Here is a 25,883-nt window from a genome sequence, read left to right on the forward strand (position 1 = left end):
CTCTAATTCCTGCCCATCCTTTTCTTTAAGTAAGCATATATCAAAACTGACTGCGCGCTTCTGGCATTCTCATGTGAAAGTAGGCATGAGGGATCACAAATAACTGCGAGCTGATTCTCAGACTGGAATTTGTTTGCTTACTGTCCGTGTGGGTGGCAAAATGTCCATAAATGTTTTAGCACAGTCTAGTTTGCTCTTGGTTTCAGTACAAGATTTACCACTGATCTGTCAGTCCAGCAGCAGCGTGGAGGGTTGCACATTCAGAAGTGGAAAATGTTTTTGGAAGTAGTCAGTACTTAGCGATCCGAGGGCAGGTTGCTGCTAGCTGAATATGACTGGTCTGAGAGGTGGACAACTCGAAATGGGGAACAACATGGGGAGAAGATGCTGGGTGCTGCGGGTGACATCCTGGCAATGCAGCGTGATGGCTGTCCTCAGTTCTCAAGATCCGCTGTATGGTGGTGTGTCCTTCTCTTGAGATCAACCCTCTTTGTCTTAACAAAGCGTGTAATTAATCACTTTGTCTTCACAGCATATTTCGAAGGCTTGGAGGCATTTCATTCAGTTTCACATCCTGTAGTTCAGCCTTGTGTTTATCTGTAAAATTCCCTGATGCTCCCACAGTGTGGGCTGCTCTTCTGTTGTGTGCTACAAGTGTGGCACAGCTGAACCAGCCACACCTGCATTTCACCTGTGCATCAGCTGCTTCGTCTCTGTGTCCATGGGTATGTGCCTTGTGTCCATGGGTACGTGCCTCCGGGCCTTTGGCTGCATCACACAAACATTTTTGGTACACTTGTGCATTGTACGTGGCATACAAGCTACTGAGAAGTCAAGATTTTGGGGGAGGGATATGGCAGTATCCACCGGCAAGACTGGGAATGCTGTTGACACCCTGCAGCTCATGTTCCAGTCGTGTGCTGCACGTGATTTGTTACAATAGAAAAATATTACTTCTGGTGTAGTAGAGAACTTAAATGATTCTTATGGGACGCGTGTGTATGCACACACTCATGCAAGAGGTGGTGAGGTTGTTTCCAGTCTTCTGTGTAGCAAACCGGCTCTTACCATTAATTTGTCTTTAAAAGGTCCTGAAGAGACCTCTATATAAATGACCTAAAATAGCATTTCTGTAAATAGTGCCGTGTTTCAGCTTTGTTCCGCAACTGTATCTGTATGCTGGGACCTGCAGGGTTTCTGGATGTGTTCCTTCTCAAATCCTACCAAGCTTTTTCTGCAAGCATTACAACAATGAAAGAAATGCAAATATAAACTTTGAGCTCTTTGTTTGTAAAAATCCATTTGCAGGGAGAAGAGTGAATCTTTCCCACCCTGGGTCTCGGCAGTAATTTGAGCAGGAAGTACTGTGTTTAAGTGCAATGTGACTGAAACATTTTAATGAGACATCCATTTTTTTTCCATGTCAGTTTGACGCTGCTCAGAGATCTGGAGCAGCGGGGTAAAAAGAAAGTAAGCAAAGGGCGGAAAAGGTAGTCAGAATTACACGCTAAACACTTATGGTGCAGTTCTCCACGAATGAAACTATATTCTGCCTGGATCCACAAGTTGGTATCAGTGAAGGATATAGTTGAAACATAACGTGAAACATTACATGGATAACATAACATTAACATAACATAAATTCTAGGGAATATGGGATCATAAGGAATGATCCTAGTGAGAAATGCTGTTGTTGTTCCTCAGTCATAGGCCTAATTTCTATTAAGAGTTGATGAGACTTCCCCCTTCTCTCTTGCCCCCACAGATTGCAACATCATCCAGATCACGGATGCAGTACCTGTTTGAAGCCATCACTCCACCTTTTCCTTGAAAACAACCACTTAATGTGTGATGGCTTGAAAATGCTCACAATTTGTTTTTGTTTTTTTTCATAGGCTGGAATGGTGCTGAGATGTGGATACTTCTGGTTTGGCTTGTTTCTTGTGCCCACTGCGTGCCTTGTTAAAGATGTGGCATGGACAGCGTAAGTCCCGAACCAGTCTTCTCCATGTTGTGGCAATTATTCTGCATGCACATGTTGTCTAGTTCATTCTGTGCCATTCTGTAAAGAACTGTGAAGCCTTCTAATGAATACAAAATGGTGATACTCATTTGGAAGACCTCTGAGCAAAGTTAAGTGGGAGCCTTTTCTCACCTGCCAATTCAATGAACAATGTGAGGGAATAAGTCTTGAATCTGAAGGAGGCAGCTTTCCTTTTAGTAATTAAGATTTCTATGTAGATTATATGCATTGTCTACCGTATAGGTAAAGGCAAATTTAATTTAGACCTGAGATCTCTTATTCCTAAAGGGGAGCCAATAATTTGTTCAGTTAGATTAAGTTTAGGTGGGGAGACAAAAAAAAAAGGGGGGGGGGGGGGTTCTCCACTCCATACCTTGTAAGCTCCCAGTTTGTCATCTGCTTTTTCGGTTCACCTAACTGGGTCTTCTAAGATTCAGCTGTGAAGAGAGCAGTACTCACTGGACTCTACAGTGAGTCTTAGTGATTCCTTCCCCACCTGGAGAGGAAGAACAAGCCTTGTGAAATACAACCCTGTGTAATTCCCGAAGCCTCTCAAAACTTTGTAGTTTTAAACTATTGCAGAAATTAAGCAATTTCAAGAATTTTTATTTAAAGGGAGGCAACTTATACCTTCTCTACCATTGGAATTTGAAATGCACAAGTGTCCTTTTCAGATAGAATTGTCGGTGTTTTGTTTAGATTGTTTTCTAAATGTCTTAAGCATTCATCCTTTCCCTTGGAAGGCTGCGTTACAACCAAGATTTTTTCTTTATGGCAATGGTTTTCTTTAGCCTAAAGAAATTATTTTCTTGGTTTCTGAGTGACTAGAAATTCCCATTGCATTAGAAGAGTGGCAAAGAAAGCATTGCCCTTGCTCTCTTAACCATGGGCAGTGCTATGCTTCATAACCTCGTAGAAGGAGGACCCAGGCCATTCCAACTCAGGCAAAATCAGAGATCCCAGCTGCTGTGAAGAGGGAATATAGGCTAGCATGTCACTTGTCATGAAGGCCCGAAGTGAAAGCTTGATAATATGTAACGCTTAGCTCCAGGAATGAACTGTCAATTAGCCAAGGAAGATCCCTCTTTTAGGGAGAAATACAGCAAATACTGATAAAAACAGAATGTTTGCCAAACACAGGTACATTTCAAATGTCAGCATAAAAGGGTAAGTCAAGTAACAGGCATACATCTGAAAATCTTTTTTTCTTCCTTTGGGGCTGATAGCACAGTTAAATTAAACTACTAGTAGGCAAATCTACCCATCAGTAAATACTTCTTACATGCTTTCCCATTTTCTTCCTGAGGTTAATTTTCATGAGCTACAGAGCTAAAATTAAAACTAGATATCATCATGTAAAATTTCTGTAAAGGCCAAACTCTGATTTAATGGTCTAGCACACTAGGGTTTGTTTGTTTGTTTGTTTTTGTTGCATTCATTAAGCTTCTTCAATTGAAAATCATTTTAAAAACTCTAAAGCTGAGGCCAAAATATTTGAATTTGGATATGTAATTTAGCTGTGTCACTGAACTGCTTTGTAAAGCTCCAAAAAAATCTTAGAGTTCATTTAGCGTAACAGGTTCTGCTCCTGTGTCAGGCATGATTTAAAATTACATATTTAGAAGTCAGTGGGACTACTCCTGTGATTAAAGCCAGAAAGGAGCTGAACTGTTCATAGCATCAGAGATCAAATATGTATTTAGGTGCCCAAGACTGTGCTATAGTTTTTCAGATGTTTTTATGTTCAATGTCCTGAAATTGTCTTCAGTTCTTATCAGTTCTTGGCAAAAATGACTAAAGCATTGTAAAACAGGCCAGACCATGGCAGGCTCATCCTCAGCTATTACTCATTTAAAACTCTGTTCCTGACTCAGCCTGTTCTTTAATATTTCTTAGAGAAGTATCAGCAACATAATCCTCTCAGTGGTTCAGAGCAAGAATGTACAAAGATTGTGAAGCTCTCAAGACAAACGTGTGTGATTGATACGCTGGATATTTTCCCAGCAGATTTTAAACAGGAGGCTCCTATCAACATTAAGTAAAAAATCTGTTCTCTAAGCAGGACTTCTTTTTTTAACCTATCACTGAAAAATTAACACCATTAGCATTTTAACTAGGATAAATGAAATGACACAGCTATCAGCACTGCCATATGGAAGGAGTAAAGGTCTGTTTCCTTTCCAAGAGGCTTGCCATTCAAAACTTGAGCCCAAGGCCTCTGGAAATCAGACAGCACATTTCCACAGCAGCGGTTACACCACATTGCTGTCTGTAATTCAGCAGAATCTGGTTTTGGCCATAAAATTCCATCAGCTCTGTCTTCTCATGGTCATGGGATTTGTCCCTTTCAGTTTCTTTTGGGCATGAAGCATGTGTCCACAGAAAGAGCATCCACATGACCCAAAAGGTACACACCAAATTTCAGTACAAAATACTGCCAGAAAAACACAGTACAGAGGTGGTGGGGGTTTTTTTGTTTGTTTTGTTTTTTCATCTGGAAGAAGGCTAAAAGGGATAAGAATGTGTGTTTAAGAGCCATGCAAATATTTGTTTCTAAACTGCTGTGCTGTATCCAGTGTCAAAATTTGTAATGCTGACAAACATGAGCTAGTTTTACATGTTCCCTTTGTTGCACAGGCTACAGTTGTCAACACACCTCCTACCTCCCATATTCTCTGCAGCTTCAGGCTTTTTGTTTAAATATGTGTGTGTACATATATATATATATATATATATTTCTTTTAAACTGAATTAAGGAACAGTGGAAAACTTTCTTAAAAAAGGAAGGACACTTATTATTAATACTTGGTTGCAATACCTCATTGTTAATTTTGGTCCACTACCTGAAATTCAGTGGCTTTGTTTGGATTTGGTTTTTGCCTTATAAAAGTCCCAGTTGTGCTACCATTGAAATGTACAGAGCTTTATAAGGTGAGTGTTTCCTTGCAGTTGGCACATCACTTGAATACACTGGTGCTAGGAAGTCTTGAAATGTCTGACCCACAAAGCTATGAGGGAGTCATAAAAATGTAGAATTTATTCCAGCAAAATTAGGGAAGAGGGCAAGAATTCATTAATAAATGGCGTATTGACAGTTAGTGTTATAGTGAGAAATTTCCTGAGCCTTCCAATTCCAACCGAAGTCCTGATGTACCTCTTTTTTGCCTGTGGGGTAAGGCTGGGGAAAGAAGCATGTTGTACTTGCCATTTCCAGCAGTATAAATAAACGAGAAGGTACGGGAGCTCTTCCCATGCTTGCATTCCCTGAAACACAAGATACCTAAAATGATGATGATGATGAAGAGCCACAGCTGAGGTGACATCGTGCTTTGAGAAAAGCTTGTGAATATAACCACAGTACTCCCAGGCAAGTTCTGGTCTCCAGAACGCCCTAAATAGCCTCCTAGGGCTGTGATGTGAAGCTATGTGCTTCCCTGGCTTGGAAGGAGAAGAGCCGCCCAAAATGCAGAGATAACCCTTTAGCTGTTCTTATGGTCTTAATATCACAGTGTGTGAGGGAAAGGTGGGTCTGTCTTTATGTAACACATCAAATTTCAGATGAACGGTAACGTTGAATACAAGAGCTCATAATTTATTGAGGGCTGATCACGTATCTAGGGCCACTTGTAAAGTACAAGATAAAAGCTAAGACTTCTACCTGTATTTTTGTGTATCAAAAGTTAACAGTGTGCTATCATGAAAAAATCATGAAGTATCCAGTCCTGTTGCCAGCAGTCCATGGAATATTTGCAATTGACTTTGATGGGAGCAAGCCCAAACTCTGAGGCAATTGTAATGCCTTATTTTAGTATTTGTTCTTGGAGAAACGTGGATAGGTCAGCTCAGGTCCTTTTATAAATACTTAATTACTGATTCTTCCATGGATGTTCTTGCTCCAAGTGAAGGAGTGACTCAATGCATAACAACTACCTGGGTGCTTATCGTTGCTTTATGGATACCCAGCTGTAGCAGAGTCTGTGTATTCCACCATTTCACATTGCTTATAAAATGCTTCAGTACCCCTGACTTCAGGGCAACATTAATTTTTCCGCATTGTGAAATGGCTATGCAGTGTCTGCTTTTGCTGTGCTTTGTTGCTCAAGTTCCATTTGGTTAAATTCTGAATTTGGCATTCACTCTAAGAGAAAAGAAAATCATCCCAAATTATGTTGTGTGGCAAGATAAACAAGAAACCTTGGGGGAGAGAGAGACTGAATAACTTGTAGGTTTCTGCGTTCTTGTCTGTGGGGAGAACAGATTTTAAAGGGTTTTATAAGTTCCAAACATACTCAGTCTTCAAGTTTACACTAGTACATATGGCCTCTTTAAAAGGCAAAAGATGCGTTCAAGGTCAATGTTTTAATGTATTTACTCAAAGAGTGAGTGCGATAGTGAGGTCAGCTGTAAAGACTGTAAGAATGAAAAAATCACTAGTTTCCCATTCTCAAAGAGTCTAATCATTAGCCTAACTAGTTATAGTAACTCGAATCTGAATAATTTCTGTGCAACTACGGGTAATCACATTCTTGAGACATTGAGTTTAAAAATATACTTGCTACTCTGTTTACTCCTGCCACAATTTGTTGGTGTTCCCTTGCAAATCATACTCCTTTGGTGGTTTTGATTGGGTGCTCTTCTACGTACATCCTTGATACCACTTTTACCTCCAGATTTTTCAATGTTTCATCTTTTGCTGGCATCTCTTTTTTTTTTCCTCTTAAATTCAGATATGTTTTGAGAAGTGGTTTTCATTTTAACTTGTCATTTTGAGACATTTGAGGCCTAATTCAGCACCACAAAGACCAAAGTACTTCTCTATTAATATCAAGCCACTGTCATCTACAATAGACTCAGAAAAGATTTTGTGGTCTTTGTTTCTTACTCCCCGTGGAAGGAGTGATAAGAATCATGCTTCTTAAAAATAAATGCATCTTCGTTCTACTTTAATTACATATACACCAGTTATTACTTTTCTGCTAGAGGGAGGTAGACATTTGCGTTTTACATCATTGGTTAAGGGTTATCGAATCTGCATGCAGGATTTTTATAGAACTTAAAAAGAAATTTTTGCCACCTCTAGAGTGGAAGAATATAATTGTAGTGCCATGAAGTGAAGCAAGGGGCGTCTCAACCTACTTGTTTCCATCTTGTTTTCAGGTTTATGGTGCAGTCACATGCAAATCAATATTATCTCATGGGATTCTTGTCCTCCTTTAAGTGACACAAAGAGGAAGCTGTTCAAAAACTACCCACTGGAGAAAGATCCTCTCGTTTTGTATTAATGCTTTGTAAATGTCAAGACAGAGGGGACTGGGTTCTCCTTATACCAGTGTAATTTAGTAATAATAGTACTGGAGTAGGAGATGAAACTGAAAAAAGAGTCCTAATCGCTACAAGGGGACATTGCTTTCCAAATTTTGGTTACATATGTTATACATACGTTCCTCTTTGAATCCCCAGGCTGAGAAAATAGGTCACAGCCAGTCTTGTTGCTGTCACCTTGAAAGCTCGGTGGGGGGAGAAGTGCCTTTCCAAGTCGTGTGAGACTGATAAATGAAAATAAAGGGGCTTGAATGGCAATTATCATCTGAGACTCTTCTCGGGTTTTCAGAGCAGTGCAAAGCATAGCTCAAAAGACAGAGTGGAATCAAGCTTTACTGCCATGAATATTCAATGAATCCCTGGTCTTTTGTCTGAGAGCCCAGGTCCTGAGCAGTCCCACAGTAGCGGTGTCAGCGCTCCGTAGTCTGATAGCATTGCTAGTTGGCTATGTCTTGAGTGTTGTGTTGAAGCAGACAAGCTCTGCTGAATTTGAAGTCATTCTGATTTCTCATTTCTTACATAATATTTCCTGTTGTGAACCTTGGCTGACTGTTCATATGCATCCTCTGCCTTATTTCCAAAATCCTATGAAGGGAGAGCCCTGCTCCTCTCATCTGAGAAGTAAAATTGGGCTTTTGTAACAACACAATGTTCATGTGGCTTTTTGTATGTTTTTCTTGTCTTTGTGGTACAGGGCAAAGCACACCTACCATAAAACATTGCTGGAGCAAGTTCAGGAGTTGGAGATGAAGACGAGAGAGCTGGGAAAAGCCATGCTTCGTGACAGTAATGGAAAGAGGTAGGGCAATTCTATGCTGATGTTTAAAAAAAATTACCATTCTCATCCTTTCCACTTCCTGTTTCTCATTCATCATTCAAACATGATTCCAGACAGGGTAAGAAGGCTTCTGTCCTATATTATTCATTTATTTTTCTGTTTTATAAATGATTGTTGCCCCCACCGAAGCCAGCCCTTCCAGTTTCATTTCTCCTGTGTCACTGCTGGGAGCCTGCCTTTGGAAACTGCAGCTCAGTCTTTTGCCTGGTGACGTGTGGTGCTATTACCTGGCCACTGGGCTAGACTGGTTTTGTGAGGAGTTTCTTGCACATATTTTCCTTGCCATCAGAAAAAAAAGTAAAAGCCAATCTGATAACCACATTAGGGGGAGGGAACTGTCAGTGACACAGGATATGAGGAGAGTCAGACTGTACCTAAAAGGAAAACTGGCTAATCTGGTGTTTCCCTACAACTTCATTCATTCTCACCTCAAGGTTGGGATTGTGTTGTTTTTTTTTTTTTTCTGCTTCTGCTTTTTTCCACTGCAGTTTACAGGCCCCTGCATTCAGGGTTCTCAGTTTCTCGTTGTGCCTCTTCCTTGTAGCCACACCATATGGACTTGAACATATTGCTATTATTGAATCCTTCATTGTAAGGGGAGAGTATGTGTTGTGTGGGAACTTTTGTCTTTTGTGAAAGAAGCTAAAGAAAATCACAGTGAGGCTTTTGCATCCAACAGTTTCATTTACCCTCGTAGAATGTGGTTCTGCATCAGCTAGTCGGAAAAGCTCCCCGAGTTCAAAAAGGTTTTAGAACTAACTCTTCTGTTCCCTAAACAATATGGCACCACATGACTTGCTAAGAAACTACATGATCATTAAACTGGATTTTAGCAAACCTTATAAACTAGCAAACTGAGTGGAATGGAGCTTTTAAAAGATTTTGTTCTTACAGGGCAGGGTCATCCTTTCAGCCTTTGATGTCTATTCTAAGGTAAACTAATTGCCATATTGTAGCTGCTGCTAAGATGAGTGGATAGTAGATTTTTCAACTGAACTTTTGAGTTAATAAGCCCATTTTTTTAGGGAAAATTATCAGGGAGTGAGTTTACTAAGATTATAGTAAACTGAAAAGTTTTTAAAAGATGCTTTTGTGAACTTCAGTGTGTTTGTAAGATGGCCTTAGCGATCAGAGTACGCTTCTCACAAGCCAAGACAAAGTAAACACAGTGTTACTGATTAAAATCATTTCAAAATGCTTGGTATGTTCAGGTTTTATTTTGAGTTATTTTTCCTCTGTGACTTTTGGGTGCTGCAAACAGAGTATTTAAGTTGTGCTCACTTGCAGAAGTCGCAAACTGCATACCAAATCATTTAAAAAAGAAAAAGAAAACTTTGCAGTGCTCATCAACAAAGATGATGTTCTGTGTGCCACAACTAAAAGCAACAAAGCTGCCTGAAATCCGCCATTTCATTAAAAACGGGCCTTGCCTTTAGAGGCCTGAGTAGACACCTTGAAGCCAGTTGGAGCCGAAGCGCTTGCTACCAAGATCAGGTTAGCCTCCCAGCCAAAATGCACCAGAAGTGCAGCTTTGTGTTGACACCTGCTGATGGCTAGGCCAGTCAGATGCCAAGCAAGTGGGGTTGGGTCCTGCTGAGGACTGGCTGTTCCCAGACACGCGGTCCTGATGGTAGGAGCTCCTTGGTGCTGTGGTTCCTATCCATGTCTAGGACGAAGTTGCATTTGTGTTTTCCTGCCGGTGTTAAGTGCCAGTTGCTGACAGCCACATGGGAAAGTGAATCAGCTTTTTGCATGCTGAATCCATGGGTTGGAAGGCAGGTTGATGCACTGTTAGCAGTGACAGAGACAGCGTTTAATCTGTTTATAAGCACGTGTACATGTCCCCTAGAACTTGATGGGTTTCTTCTCTGTTTACACACTGTCCTGACTTTTTGTAAGTTTAATGGCCACGTTGTAATTCATTCATACCCTGTATGTTTTCATAGCCTTTTATTTTATTGCATTCTCACTGCAAACTCTTTCATCTGCATTCCTCCTCCATATAGCTTCACTTCATTCTCGAAACGCTTGCATGGAGATGATGTAAGGAATCCCTTCTGGCCCTCCTTCCCCTTCTCCCTCCCCCCTTCTTTCCACGCATTTGTTTGTTCTCCTTCCTAATTGCTCCCAGATTTTCTGGGTGGTCCATCTGTGAACTAGATAATGGTAGAATGCTTCTGCCTGCTAGGAGCTGGTGTGCTGTGCTTGTGATGTGGCCTCCTGAGTGCTCTTCAGAGTCGCTCTGCCTTTTATCTCTTTTGTTTGTCTCCTGGCTCTTTCACACCTGCTTGAAATCCTGCCCTTGTCCAAAGGGACGGGTGAGGGTGGGAAAGAGGCAGAGAGGGACCTTACTGCACTTACAGCATCTCTGGTTCATATTATTTTCTAAAAGCGTCCTTGAGGCCAGTAGAAATGAGGAGTGCCAAGATGCGTGCACTGCTCTCCCCTGCTACCAGCAGACCCCTTGCTCTAAGGGTATTTCTGGCGGTGTGACGACATGCAGGAAGGGAGTGGTACCGGAGTCCCCTCATTTCTAATGGAAAGCAAAGAGCTGTATTAAAACTGCACAGGTCTGCCCGTCACCTCTAAGTGCCAGTGTTAGCTCTTGGCTGGAAGTGTTCCCGAAAACACAGCCATTAGGTGTTGGTTTGTTCAGGCAGCTGTGGGAGATAAGCTGGCTGTCGTCAGGGCCTGGTTTCCTGTCACACGTAGCGGACACTATTTTTGTGCAGTGTTTTTCACAAACAACAAAAAAAATCACACCCAATTACAGATAAGAGAGGGATTTAGGGAGCTAATTGCTTTTATCATTGCCTAGACCTTTGGAGAAAAATGAGGTGCAAGATGGGGATGGATTATTCTGCTAAACAAAAAGTGATTCACGAACCCCGGAAGGCAGTGAGTGCATCGAGACATGCACAACAGGGTGCCAGCACTTGCAGTGGCTCAGCCGAATTGCTGTAAACCAGGAGGAGGACAGCACCTGGGTCCTCCCTGCAATTTGGGTAGGAGCCCTTGGAGATCTGCCTGTGCCACTTGGTACCCAAATATCCACATCCCGCTTCAGAAGGTCTTCACCCTGGCAACTGTTCTTGCTAGAGACATTTTTCTAAGTTAATAAAAAAAAAAACCTGATTGTTTTTTTATAACTGACTGAAGTTTGTATTTGCTTTTATTGATCTCAAAAAGCAGGTGCACATTTTTGCCTTACCCAATGGTAAGTGAGCAAGCAAATGGTAGATGGGGGATGGTTTTAGCAGGGAAGAGCATCAGTACCTTGAGTGCTATAGCTGGGTCCCAAAAACCCTGCAAATAACACTAGTGTGATGCTTGAAGGGATGATATTAAGTGTATTGTTCTGAGATGTAGGGTCAGGATCTCATTTTTTCTCTATATCACATCTGGACACCTAAAACCTTACTTTTATTTTTCGTGGAAGCTGCAGTGATCACAAAATCAGACAATTCCAGGAGCAGGGGACTTAAGCAGGGGAAAATCCCTTGAAAACCAGCAACTCCAGAAATTGTTTGAGAAGCAGAGGAAGGAGCATGCAGTGAGGGGTTAGCGAGGGACCCCGTGTCATGCTCACACGCCAGCTTGTGGAAGATGAGTACCCGCGTTGGTCCTCCCCAGCCTGGCACCCAGGAGTGCTGGGCTGGCATCCAGCCTGGCCGCAACATGAGCGAGCCGTGGTGCGGGAGGGGAGAGGGCTGCCTGGCACTCTCATGTAACAAAGGGCAGGATTTAGCACCAAATTTACATGAATTCAGAGAGGTGAGAGGGGCAGCTCGTGTGCCAAAGCAAACAGGGACATGTGGAGACACCTGCCCAGCAGAGCTAATCATGTTAACATGCAAGATTTACACAAAGAAAACAAGCAGGTTTTCGACAGATTTGTGTTCAAAAGTGGCATTGAGTTCAGCTGCAGGGATTTTTTTGTGTGTCTTGAAGTATGTTTACAACAAAGTCTTGGCTTATAAAGGGCCAAATCTTCAAGTCTTCATTCACTTTTCACTCCATCTAACCTCTCATTGAAGTCAGCAGGAGTTGAGGTGGAGTAAAGCCCAATTAGTGACCAAAACAAACTTTATTTTGGAAACCCACATCACTTCAGCCCTCCGATGGCCCACGAATGGCGAGCAAACAAAGGTGTGCAGCACAGTCTTTGTGACAGTAGATTTCCTGTTGTGGAGGGTTTCTCTGCCTTGGGCTCCCCTTTGAAAGTAGCTTTTTGGTTGTTTTTCTGTTCCATTTTGTAATCATTTGGTGGCTGGGATTAGGAGAGTATTTGATATTGAAGAGCGATGCAGCTTTCATCATTCACTTGCTTTACAAGGAGCTGAAGGGCCCATCTGCAGTGTTGTGGGTAAGTGCTTGCATTGCCTAAGTATTGGGAGCAATTTCTTCAAATCATTTGGAAATTTTGGAATCCATGTGTTTTATTTAACAGAGAACTGAACTAACTGGTAGGGCTGCAGCTGACAAGGAAACCCAGCATCATGCTTTCACGCAGCATTTTTCACAAGATGCCTTTTTACTCGCCTACTTCCAGAAGCATGCTGACGATGGCTAACCACCTCTTTCTTTTATTTCCACTTTGTAAAACAAATGCTGGTTTTCAGTGTACCTGAAACTACAGTCCCTCCACAGTCTCTCCGCTGTTTGTCCCCTTTGGTGGAGATCCTCTTTCACTTAAGTGCTTTTCACCAGAGCTGCCCGTTGCTTGAGTGAAACGCGCATGACTGGCTCTCACCCTGAGAGCAAGCTGTCGTAGTGATCTCAGCCTGGGTTTTATGTGGTGGGTGAGCGCAGACGCCTATCTCATTTCAACAGCGGTGTGACGGGGTGGGTAGTCGCTCACTCAGCTGGCACAGGCACTCGTGGAGAGCTGCCCACCCCATGGGTCCCTGGGGAGGAGGAGGAGGGATGCCCCGCACGGGCTTGGGGCTGCGCACGTCGCTGAGGGCAGTGGAGCCTCCAGCCTTGCCTGGGCAGGAGCAGAAACGCTAAAATTGTCTTATTTTTCCTCTTTTAACAAACCTGTGAATGAGTTTGAGGACCTGATCTCCTCATTGCTGAGGAAGAGGCGAGTGTTTTCATTCACATCAAGAGGAACAAGGCTTGGGCTCATTATATTTCAAAGCATTTTGTCTCTTTAGTGATGCATTCCAAATTACATCCACTCGAACAGGGAGACCGTGCCAGTAAGGCCCCTTCTCATCAGCAGGTACAACGAATCCTATTTAAGACAAACTCAGTCTTGCATTTTCAACCAGTTAAGCAGCACTGGGTGTTTGGAGCCAAGTCCTTGCTTCGTGAGTGCGCTGACTTTGGTGTGTGGATATGCATGACCGTGATCTGAATCGGGCCCATCCAGTGCAGCTGAGCGTAAAACGAGGTTGAAGAGGGGAGAGGTATGTTTTGGTTTTGAGGTTTCAGAGGCTTTTTTTTTATCAATTTTTCCAGATGGTCTTCACACCATTTCTGGAAAGGAAAGGCGAGATTTCTCCACCAGCGTACACAACAAAGTGACTGGCATATTTACGATTTTTCCTTGCAGCTTTACTAGTAAAAAGATATTAGACTCCTTTTACTAGCAAAATGCACATAAAATGATATCAGTGCTTTTTTGTTAAATTCTTTGATTCCATATGGTAGACGTTCATGTGTGGTAGATGGAAAATGCTTTATTTTGTTTTATTTCACACTTGTCCCTTCCCCTCTCCCACATGTCCCGTGGCAGTAAAGAATTGCCACATTACTGCCTCATTTTAGTAAGCACTGATAATTTCTGGCATTTTTAAGCCTTGTATTTGTGAGGCACTTACAAGTCACCAGGCCTGGTTCTGCTTTGAGTGGGGCAGGGGTGGCAGGGAGCACAGGGAGGAGATGTCAGAATCTGGTGGGGGGATGAAGGAGGGATTACCACGCTCCTGCTGGCACCGGGGACCCAAGTGCCCAGCTGCTAGCACGAACCAGTTGGAGCTGACGTGCCCCTTTTCCAGTGCAATTAATTACTTCACATCCTGATTGTGCCTATCACATAACCTTGAGGGAGATCCAGTGCACAAATAAGGTTAAAACCTGGTGACCTGGAGAAGGATTTAGGGCTGTGATCAAATCTGCAAGCGAAGTCAAAGTTGACGGAGGTACAGTATCAGCACAAAGGCCAAAATGAAACTGTAAATTGAAAGGGAAGATTAGAAAAAAAAAGGAACATAACAAGACGAGATAAAACTGATTAAGGGGCCAGTCTCTCTGATGCCTAATCCTGAGTTACTGGGTCGGGCACCAGGGATCTCGGCAGGGGAGAGAAGAAGAAATCTTCCCTCTAGGCCGCACAGCAGGAGAAGTGCTCCATAACAACTACTCCAGCGTAATGGCTTCAGCAGTCTTGCCCTGGCTCCTGCCCTGGCTGACACGTCTCTGAGGAGAGGGAGGGCAGCAGCGTTCCTCCTCTGATGGTAGGCAGTCGTGGCAAAGATTAAAGTACTGAGTTACTTCTAGCAAGGACAAGAAGACAAAAAGTTGTACTAGATATTGAATACTTAGTGGACAATTTCAAAATACTTAAGCTTAAAGAAAAACAATTTGGTTCGTGTTTTGGTTTTTGTTTTTTCCAAATCAACCAAATGTCCTGGGCTTTGCTCTAAATTGTATCCAGACACTTTCAAAACTCATCAGTCTTTGTTGTTGCTGCAAGCTGTTGTTCTCCTTTTCTTTAGGGAAAAAAAAAAACGCTAGAGAAAAATGGTAGGAAAGGGTTTAGAGTTTTTGATCGCAAGTTATTTTATGTTTACTCAAAATGTGTTTTAAAAACAAATCAAAACACCACACCTGTGTGTATAGAGCAAGCATGGAAAACTTCAACCTCCAAGGTGACTACTTCTGAAAAAATATGAGTGACTAGGAAAAGAATGTTATGATTGCAACTGTATTGCCACCTTATCTGTAGAGGATACGACCAAGCACCCACTAGACTAAGTGCAAAGTGAGGCACTTAAGGACGAGAAGTAAACAGCACTGATACTGAAGGGAGGGTAGTTGAAAAGCACCAAGTCATACTTAGCCATTTTTGCCTTTCAGAGGTTTAAATTGAATCAATTTCCACATTTTGGAAAGGCTGAAGGCAAAATTGAGCAGCTTCAGCTTTATGTTAACTGGCTTTGGGACAGCTGACAGTGAGGCCTAGGCCTACCCCTACCCCCAAGTTATGAAGTGCATAAACACATGCTTAATGTTTCCAGTGCTTACAAATGGAAGGCACTCTGACTAGAGAGATCTCATTTATTATTGTCTTAGGCTTGTTGGTTTTCAGAGAGGCATGTGATGTTTTATGTCTGATGTTTTTTTAATGGTGCTTTTAAAATGTGCTCGGTAATACCACCTTCTGTTTGAAGTAGTAGGGTTGGAAAAGTTTAGGAATAGCAGCCTTGAAAATGAAGGCTAGAATGCATTGTCCAAATGATTTCAGAAGTCATGGGAGGAATCTGCTTGTTTTTTCTCCATTAGGACATCAGTAATGACAAAAGAAAATATAAATCATCCTTGCTTGTCACCCAAAGGAAAGCTTTGTTCTTCTTTTAGCCATACGACTCTAAGGACCAACTTGAAGAGGATTTTGTGGGCGTAGAGTGGAGAATTTGGTCCCAAAACTTAGCATACAGCCCTGGTGTTGCACATGGGGCTGGCAGAAACCCATGATGTGCCTTGGCGTGTCTGCTGCTGTGAGGTGGTTCTGTGCTGGCACGAGGGGGTTTGGTGATGTGGGTAGACCCATGTGCACCTGGCTGGGGGCCTGCTGCAGGCTGGCTTCTGTGCTGGGGGTCCTGCATGCAAACCTCTGAGATATGATGGGAAAGGAAAGCTTCTGCTCTGGTAGAGTATCACACTACCAAAGCACAAGCTGTAATGACAGCATTTCTCCAGGGCATTTGAGAGGGCTATGGGTTTATGTGCCTATTTGCAGGTGCAGGGCTGGCCTAAGTGTTTCCCACATCATTCTCCACCAACCGTGGTCATACGGTCCCATCCTTGCCACATCTCCTCAGTTGGATCAGCTCAGCTGTTCATGGTTCCACAGGATATATGAACCGAAGGAAGTGGGATGGTGTGGGGAGCGCAGTCAGGTTCTCCAGCTGCTCCTGAACAACTCCTGAACAGTTGCAGCAGGGTGGATGATAGGTGCAGAAGCTGCTGAAACCATCGGTGACCACAAAGGATGTCTTCGGAGCTTCCACCAGAGTTGCCTGACACTGTTAATCTCCACACGTCCAGGCAGGATGAACAACTTGCAGTGGCTGTGAGCAGAGCTCGGTGCCACGCGTTGCAGACCTGGAGAAGTCACCACTGCTTGGCTGCTCGGTGTGCTCCAAGTTGGTGTTGAGAGGCTGCACATCCAAACACATCTGATGCTTACATACTTGGCTGGATAATGTCAAAAATAACTTGTAAAGAAGGCAAGTTCCTTAAAAAGCCACCTTCTGTCTCAAGAAAGGGAGTTCTCACCTGTGGCAGACGTATACTTGGGAAGCAGCTGAGGAGAGCTGTTGAGGTAACACCACCTGGAGATGTTATCCCATGGCAGGACGCAATGCCTCCAGCTTCCCTGGGCAGTCAGTTCTTGCTGAACACTTAGCCAGGACTTGGCACTCCCTAGAGCCTGGCTGTGTTGGTGCAGGAGTTGCCTGTGATAGGTAACTTCTTGCACCTCTCAGCCTGCAAGTGGTACGGGCCACGCTTCCCTGTGCTGTGTGCTTGGTCTTCTAGCCACGGCCTGGTCTTCTAGACCCTTTGGTCTTCTAGCCACAGCCTGTTTTTTGTTGGTGGCTCACCAAGTATTTACAGAAGAAGGCAGAAGGGGCTTGGATTTGGATGTCTCCTTATTTCAGCTGCATCCTGAGTGATAAAGCAGTGTGTGTAGACACTGACTCAGCAAAGAAAATGCTGATTTTTGTTTTGCCACTTAAAAATCTCAGACACTTCCTTGTGAAATGCTCTGGAGATTTCCTTTGATTACACTGCAGCTTCATTATCAGTAATGCCTGTTTGCCTTTTAAATTAAAAAGACCTCCTACCCTGATTGACCTCATAGTAAAACATTCCTGCAATCCAACGACAGATAACCAAAAATAACATCTCCCCTTCGTGGATCAAGGCAGAGAAACCAGAAGAAGCCCATAGCTGCTACTTTGACTATTCTGTTGGAGGGCCATTTCTTTTTGTGATACCTCCATCCTCTGGGCTTTGGAGGCGTATTTGCTCAGGGTGCAACTTCCACGTGCGCAGCCCTTTCTTCCAAAGCCTTGGGGTTGTTCTGGGTATGTGAGTGTACAGGGTTTTGCCAAATCCTCAGCTTCGGTGTGACTCGCATTTGAGCATACTTGCACGCTTGCTCAATTTTGAGCTCCTGGTCTGTAAGAAAGTTTTTTTTTTTCCATTCTCCTTATGCCAAGTCTGTGCTCGTTGTCATCTCTCTGCCCGCTGCATAACTGCAGTTTAACAGCTCCGTTACGTGAATTTGAGTAATGCACTTGAGCCTAAACTGGGAGAAAACAAGTTAAATCAAGGCCTGTGGCTGTGCTGGGGAGTGCAGTCAGGCAGCGGGGAGTATGGAGTACATGAGGAAGACAAATAGGTCTCCTCAGGCCAGTTACAAAGGTGCGGGCACAGCCTCTGCCTGGCTTGCATTACTCTTTGTCCATCAGAGCCATGACTGACACTGCTTCAGCAGCGTTACGGAGCTCTAAAGGTGAGGGATGGAACTGGTGAGAAGTGAATGCGTCCTCAGGAATAATTGGTATGTTCTAGCAGCTGGGGAGGGGTCTGCGAGCCCCCCCCCCCCGCCATGCCAGGTCATCGTGATGTAAAATTCGTCACACCTGAACCTCTAATTAACCTTTAGGAGAAACTTAATGGAGTTTGAGAACCAAGAGATTGAAATGAAAATCAACAATCTGCTTGTAAATGGCTCGGTGATTGATTGATCAAAGCTGGAGGAGTCTGGTTGTGTCAGACCTTTTTTCTTTCTCTTCGTATTTTATGTTGATGCAGCTTTCAGAGACAGAATCACGTCAACAAAGAAACAACAAACTTGTGTAAATTACTGTATGGAATGTATGGAAGAAATTAATTACCGTGTTTTATTTCTAAATTCTAAAAAGGGAGAGAGCAGCATCCTCTTCGCCCCTCAAAATCAAATCCGCAGCTGAAGATGTCAGGGACAGAAACTTCTGATCTTTTTACTTGTTCAGCCACACTGGATGTTTTGCAATTTTTTTTGTCTCTTCTCCCCTTCCTCCCTGCTGTCATAGTGCAATGACAGCAAGTTCCAGGATGTAACTTGCACCAGGAGATGAATGCAAGCAGCTAGGGCTGCTTGGACAATGAGGTGCTTAACAGAATGTGATAGTGGGGAATAAAGCTGCTAAACAAAGGTTCATCTTCTGTGCCATTTGAAAGTGCATATGGGTAGGAGGAATGCCATAGAATTAAGGACAGAATTTCAGCCTGAGCTTTGCAGGGTTTTCTGGTTTAAACCAAGCTGTACAGTGATTTATGTTGCTGATGCCATGGCAGTAGCATAGGACAGAAGAAAAGGTGATACAGCACCTGTAGGCAGTAGGGCAAGGGGATTTATAGCTATTGAAATGATGGGGAAAACTTCCACATGCTTTCTTGTCTTCTGGGCTTACCCATGAGGGTAACACTGGGTGTGCTGAACTGAACAGCCATGCCTCTGCCATTGGTTCATTGGGTGCTATTAAAGTGGAGAGACAGCAGCTGGAATATAAACATCTCTGTGTTTTGTGTAGTTTTTAGCAGCCTTAGTGAGGCTTCAGTGATAGCTCAAGTCTGCCTTCAAGAAAGTGGAAAGGCAGGAAACAAAACCAGATCATTTCATACATGTCTGACCAAATTCTGAATGATCCAGAAGGGCAGCAAGTCAAAAACAATAGCAGCTAAGCATCTTTGCCCATTTGGTGTGCCTGTGCCTTATATCTCCAGTAGTAAATCATAATAAAAAAAAAACTCATTTCGTAAGAGTTTGATTCATGTGAGAGAAGGGTGGGAGGCCTTGAATTTTTATTTATTTGTTTATTTTTAAGCTAAACTGTGCGTGTTTTCTCAGGGAAGATCCAGTTTTAAGAGACACCTGCATCCACTTTAACCTTCCCTTCTTTGTGAGTCCTGCTTTTGCCACCAGCCAATTAGTGAACTGGGGAGGGCATTCTGGATCAAGCTCTACCAAGTACGGCAAATCCTCATTAACACTAATTAGTGCTCAGTAGGTTAATTGGTGGTGAAGCTCATCTTTTTTTAATTACTTGAGCAAATGAGCCAGCGGGACCTTGTGGTCAGCTTTGAATTATTCTGTTTGTTTTGATGCTCCTCATTTGAATGTGTAAAGCCAGATGTTTGTTGCCTGGATTTAAGGGCTGCTTGCTTTTGTGAGGAGTGAGAGGAGAACACACAAAAATAAAATGAAAGTCTCTGTTGACACCTCAGAGCAACTCAGATGTAAAAATGGAAGAGTTATTTTATTCATGGAATGGAAAATACTGTTTGTTATGAATTAACATGATGACTTTAGTTCACCTTTTAATTTGGTATCCACTTACCGAATTTGTGGGCTCAAGTCATCTTGGTCCTCTGAGGGAGCCATTGAAAGATATTCCTTGCACCAGATATTCTTTGTTATTGATAACAACTCTGTCTGGTTTTAGATTACCTGAATAATTAACCCTCAGAATTGGGACATTTTTCCTAGTTTTTGTTCTGAGCTCCTGTTTATTTTTTCTAGTACCAAGCATTTTGTCTGTGTGCTGTGTCCTGTGTGTAATTACAGATAGATGATGTTTCTCCCTTACCCCTTCCGAGGTCACTAACCAACCAACTTAAGCATATTTCACTGTCACTTTCCAGGTCACTGGCTCCCATCAGGATGTCTGGGTTTGTGATTTCTTTCACTCTGACAGCATTTTTAGGTCTTGAGTATAAACACAGCTACATCCAATATTCAGCACGTGATCTCGTTAACTTTTATTCTTTTGCTGTGATGCGTCTAAAGATGACATCCTTATCCTCTGGCTCCTTAGCCACTAGCATCCTTAGCCACTGGCTCACAGTGACTGGAAAGCAGATTTAACACTTAGAATCACAGCTCATGCTCAGGATTGATTTACAAGCAATATTTTTGTGGGCAAGGACTAATCTTGTGTCTTTGTGGGATTCTGAGGTCTTCGCTAGTTTTGTGCTATAGCGGAGGAAGACTGAGAAGTCTTTATTTTTTTTGTTACCTGATGGCAGCAGCAGAAAACCTCTTCTGAAAGCAGGGACTCGGTATCAGTGCAAACACTGGTGTAGTTAAGTAATCCACTTAACTTCACTTTTATTTTCCTTTCAGGGTTTGCATTGGGAGATCTAATATCTGTTAATAAATCAAATACGTACCCGTTTCTGAAGAGCTGTGTTGCATTTACTACTTCATATTAAGAGCTCATTTTATATTGCTTGACTGGTCTTGACTTGTAGCGTGTTTAATCATCACTTGCACTTAAACCACAAATGCTCTAATTTTTCCTTGAGATTTTCTTCCTCTGCATAGACGAGATCCAATATAATTTCCCAAACGGGAAAAACAGATGTGACTAGAGTTTTTGAAATTGCTGTTTATAATTAGCAATATCAAAGATAGTCTAGCTTTGGCTTCCTTAGAGCTGTAACGTGTCACTCATGTTCAGAAGTCCCTTGACAACACGCTTTTCTCCCCACGTTGTATGTAGAAGCCCAAGGAGCTAACCATTAACGTCCTGTAGCAGAAAGCATCTTGTGCTTCATCTGTTGCTGTAGATGGGCAGAGAAAAATATTGTTCATCATGCCTTTTGTCAGCTTGGTTCACTCAATTCTCGGTGTCAGAATTTTGTGGCAGATGTTGTTACTTGTCTTTTAGAGCTACCAGTTTTGATCAGTTCAAGATCCACGTTTTAAGTAGTCTCTGGTTCTCCTGGTGAGATGGGTGGACCTAACCTGTATGTTCTCCTTTACCTGCAGAAGATGAGCAAGTATTCCACTTGTGTCACTCACAGGCCACTAGTACATTCTGAACGTTTTGCTACCCTTGGTCAGTGCACTTCCAAGTTACCAGAAGTCTTCTGCAGTCAGCAGGAGGTTGCTCAACAGAGCACTGCTGGTTAGTACCTGCACCAGTAACTCTGGGTTCTGGAGGCGGTCAACTCTGTAAGCCTAAGTTTAGAGAAATTTCATGTCTCACTTTGTGCCTGCCATCCCCTTGTCTGATGGTCCTTTGTAGTACACACGTTCTATTCTGCTGCCTGCTTAGAGCAGGTGGATTTTTTCTTTATATGCTTGGTTTTCTTTTCCTCGGACAGTCTTTTTCTTTTCTAACTTGGATCTTCCAAGATCTTCAGAAGCTTCCGCACTGTAACCCTGTTTTTAGTGGAAACTTGTAATTCATTCTTCTTTGAATGCGTGCAGATCTTACGATCCAAGAGCTCTTAAAAGTTTTTTGATGCTTTCAGTTGGTATCTGTAGTTTTGCTTCCAAATCCTTCATCAACATCTACTGAAGGAAAATACTACCTAGGAAATACTACTGACTTCAGACAGGGAAAGCAGCCTGGTGTATCTGTTGTAGGTGTGATTCTGCTATGGCAAGGGAAGGAGGAGAAGAGACCAAGTGTCTGAAAATACTGACAATTTTTAAAGATTTTTAAGGAAGGGTCCATAGGATGTACAATTTCCTAACCTGGGTGGCTGGGCTTAGAGACCATAGGAAAAAAAACAAAGGGGTGGGGGAGGGTGGGAGGATTGATCCCTTTCTTTCCTGGGCATCCAGTTACACACTGAACACGGGACTGTGAGTCTGGATATTAACCTAATGGAATATTAAGTGGAATATAAGCCTGCATGGCTGGGTTACACGTTATAGACGTCTCGGAGACTCTTTGCTTACTTTCTTGTTTGAAGTTAGCAAATTGCTTCAATGAAAGGGAGTTGTTTGTGTAAAGCTGTTGTGAGCTCGTTGGCAGCAGCAGCTGTGCTTGTTGGGATTTCCATTTCGTATACCAAATATATGTGAACTTGTAATCTAACCCAAAAAAGATACCAACGTTTGCCTTTCAGATGTGTATCTACATTTGCCATGTAACCAGTGGAATTACTTGTGAATGAAGGCATGAAAAAAACAAGCAGACTTCGAAAATGGAAGCAGGCAGTGTAAATGTGGTGTAAATGGGATAAAGGAACTGCCAGGAGCAGCACTAGCAGGCAGATCCCTTCTGTGTACTATCTCCATCTCAGTGTTAGGAATAGGTGTGAGCCGGGGGAAAAAAGAATCCAGTCCCTCAAACTAGGAATTAAAATAGACTATAATATGTATTTCCTAATAATCTGATATACAACAGTTACTGGAGGCTCTAGTTCAAAAAGGTTTGGATACCTGCGCTGTTTAAAACCCTATTGCACTTTACACCACTTGCATACATAGTTACGTGCTTTGAAAGGTCAGAACCTTAGCCGCTGTCCCTCTATTCTGGGCTTAAAGTTCATGATGAAATGAGTAGTTTTTGTAAAAATCAGAGTGGACAGGAGCTCTAATGACTCGTATGCGTATGTTAAATCCAGTCAGTTTTCTCTTTCAACTGATTGAAAAGCTTATTTTATTTTTCACCCAAAGTTTATGTTTTTACTTTTGGTAAATTCAGGCCTTTAACATGAATTGTATAAACCAAAGAGGGCTTTTAACCAAAAGCTGGATAGAAAGTTTTCTTTCTGATGTTGGAGGTGAAAAAAAAAATGAAAACCTTCTTCAGAAGTCAAAATTAACAATGGTACTGCCTTTGGTTGTTTGGGGCCATTTTGTTGGTGTGATAGAAGCCTTTTACCATGTGTTAAGCCCCAATTCATTGCGTTTTCTCTCTAAGACGGTTTGTGGGTGCTACGATTTGTGTACATAATACTCAGAAGTCTTTTAAATGTTCTATATTGCTTGATGTGTCAGAAATTTGATATGGCTTGTAACATTTCATCAACATCACACATTCAGAAATCACAATGGTTGTGATGTTAGGGATGGATGAACTAAATGTAAACTCTAAAAAGCGGCCTTAGAAAGGAGGCGTTTCCATTATTAGAGCGTACTCTTGATAGTGTGCAATTAAAAAAATATATATCATGCTGCAACCATCTCAAATACTGACAAAGTTGAAGCTGCCAATACTTTGAATATAGTTGACTTTTATCCTGAAATTACCTGGTTACTCACTGATGTATTTATTTTTTCTCTCCCTCAGTGTGAACGAACGTGATCATTTGTTAAAAAGGCTCGGCAGGAAAACTCCTCCGAGCCTTTTCCGTGCTCATTCTGTCCAGCAAAGTGTATCGCGTAAGTAATGGTTGGCGTATGCGTGTGTGTTTCACAGCAGTCAGTCCCAGATGAGTGAAGCAAAGGGTGATTACTTTTTAATTAAACTGTAGGTAGAGATAATCTAGTGCAGAGGCTGAGCTGCCAACCAAGAGACATGCATTTGGAAGTGGAATTAGTGTATTTGGCCCTAGGCAAGCAGAGCTCAAATGTGGATAATTCCCTGGGATCCAATCAACAGGCCCAAATGACAAAATCCCAATATGCAGATTCTCTACATGTAAAATCCTGATAGTCTCAAGAATGCTGTAAAATCAAAAGCTCTGCAGGATAAAATAAATGTTGTGATAGAGCCTAGCCTAAATAGAAATGGCTTCTTTATGAATCGAGTCTTATTAGCTGTGGTTAGCTGAGAATACAGTGATATTTCGAGGATGCCACTTGGGAGCTGTGTATGTTTCTGATGAGGAAAGCCAAGGCATGCAGAACTGCCTCGCTCTTCTCCCTCTTTGTCATCCTTTGGGAGGAGAGAGGCAACCTCACACCTTTTCACTGCTGCTATTTGGAATAAATTGCGCGTTGAGGTCATCCATTTATTCATCATCCTGGAGGAACAAGACAGGCCTTTACCTGCTAGACCTGAGGTTTTTTGCTCAGCTTACTAAAGAGATAGCCCCCCAGTATGCAGCACTGCTGCTCACAGGGCAAGGGGCAGGCACGCAGGATTTGGGTTTTGTATCACTGTTGCAATGAGAAGTTACACCTTTGACTGTTTAAGAATCCCAGGAGCTAATTTGAGTCCACGCTCACTTGTTGGCTGCATCCTTTTCTGTGGCAGAAATGTTGTGGTTTGGGGGTCATGGAAGCAGGGCTGGGATTTGAGAACTCAGATGCCTGAGGTGTTCCTCTTTTCTACAGGGAATTAGACCAGAGTGGGTGGGACAGTGACGGATCTGCTTGTCTTTGTCCTTTGTAGAGCAGCTGTAAGGCTGTTAGTGTCAGAGGGATATAGGGTCTTTAGCAATCAATCCCATTGCTCTTGGCAAAGGTGACGGATGTGCAGAGCAGCCCTGTGAACCGTGTGCTTCTTCCAGGTTTTAATCCTTTGTGTCAAGGAGCCAGGGATGTTGACTGCAGCTCTGCTGTGGGCGCACAAACACACTCTGAGGAAATTCCACAGGAGATGATTGGCAGAAGAAGTCAGTAAAATACATAAATAAGTTGCTGTCGAGGAACTCCGCTGTAGAGACTTACCACAGTGCAAAAAGGAGATACACCAGTAGTGACAAGTCAGGCTTGATATGTGCTTTTAGTTTGGTAGAACACATCATCGGGTTGTAAGTAAGTGGATAGCTATTGGGAAAGAAAAATGAGATATCAAAACAAACCCTAATTTGGATAACCAGCTTCCCTATTAAATGCAAATGATTAAGTGCTAAATGAGTCAGGACAGGTTACAGTCAGCCGTCTGCTTTTCACATGAATGTAAATTCTGATTGTGAAACTGTTAGGTTTGAAAGACTCTTTTTATGGTGTATCCATGATTCTTTAAAGCTTCCGTCATCTCTTGTCAAATGTTATTTTCAAATGTTGCATAGCTGCTATATGTACAAGGCCATGTGAAATTCAGGGAACATGTGTGCTGTTTTCACAGCCCTAAATTGTAAAAGTGTTTACTAAATGCTAGAAATCTTCAAAGCAAAGGATTGATGAATAGGGCAGTTGCCTTGACTTGCTGGGCCAATATCTTAAATCACACTACATGCACTCCGTTTGAAGTCTTGAATCGTTTGTGTGTTATTACCAGGCTCCAAGTTCCCAGCCTGTGAAGGCCACTTCTTCCAAAAATTGCTTGTGTGACTTCAACTCAGAATCTGACACTTGCATATAAAACATGAAAATGGTTTGTTTAGATAGAGCTGACAAAGGCTTAAGCAAATCAACTGCCTTGGTCCCAATGAGGAAGAAAAATGAGGTTAAAATTCCTAGCACAGATTGTAAAGATGCAGTACTAGTTTGAGATTCACTGTATTTTGCTGTTGACAACAGTTTCCAGGTTTTTGGTGAGGAAGCAACGCCTATAAAACTTCATTTCCAATCACATGGAAATTAGTTAAGTGCTAGAAAAATATCACAAGGAGTTTCAGAGCTACTTCTAGCAGTCTACAAGGTCAGAGGGGAGAACGATGGGGGTAAGTCACACAGCCCTGTGTTGGAAGACACAAGCTCGCTCGGTGTGCCCCATGGCTTGCTGTTGGAGCCATCCCCTACCCAAAAGCATTAGCACAACACTAGACTTTATGGCACTGTCATGA

At 42.6% G+C, this 25,883-nt stretch overlaps 1 protein-coding gene across 10 annotated transcripts in view; it reads left to right on the forward strand.

Moving 5' to 3' along the window:
• Positions 1 to 25,883, forward strand: part of ATP8A2 (ATPase phospholipid transporting 8A2) — a 330,601-nt gene that overhangs the window by 298,809 nt on the left and 5,909 nt on the right. For all 10 annotated transcript variants that reach the window (XM_066989757.1, XM_066989758.1, XM_048072745.2 and 7 more), the window contains 3 exons: positions 1,896 to 1,984; positions 8,040 to 8,144; positions 23,498 to 23,589. In XM_066989757.1, the coding sequence (XP_066845858.1) occupies positions 1,896 to 1,984; positions 8,040 to 8,144; positions 23,498 to 23,589 (286 nt within the window). The remainder of the gene's footprint in view (positions 1 to 1,895; positions 1,985 to 8,039; positions 8,145 to 23,497; positions 23,590 to 25,883) is intronic.

Source organism: Anser cygnoides, chromosome 1 (assembly GCF_040182565.1).
Source record: "Anser cygnoides isolate HZ-2024a breed goose chromosome 1, Taihu_goose_T2T_genome, whole genome shotgun sequence".
NCBI classification, from domain to species: Eukaryota; Metazoa; Chordata; class Aves; order Anseriformes; family Anatidae; genus Anser; species Anser cygnoides.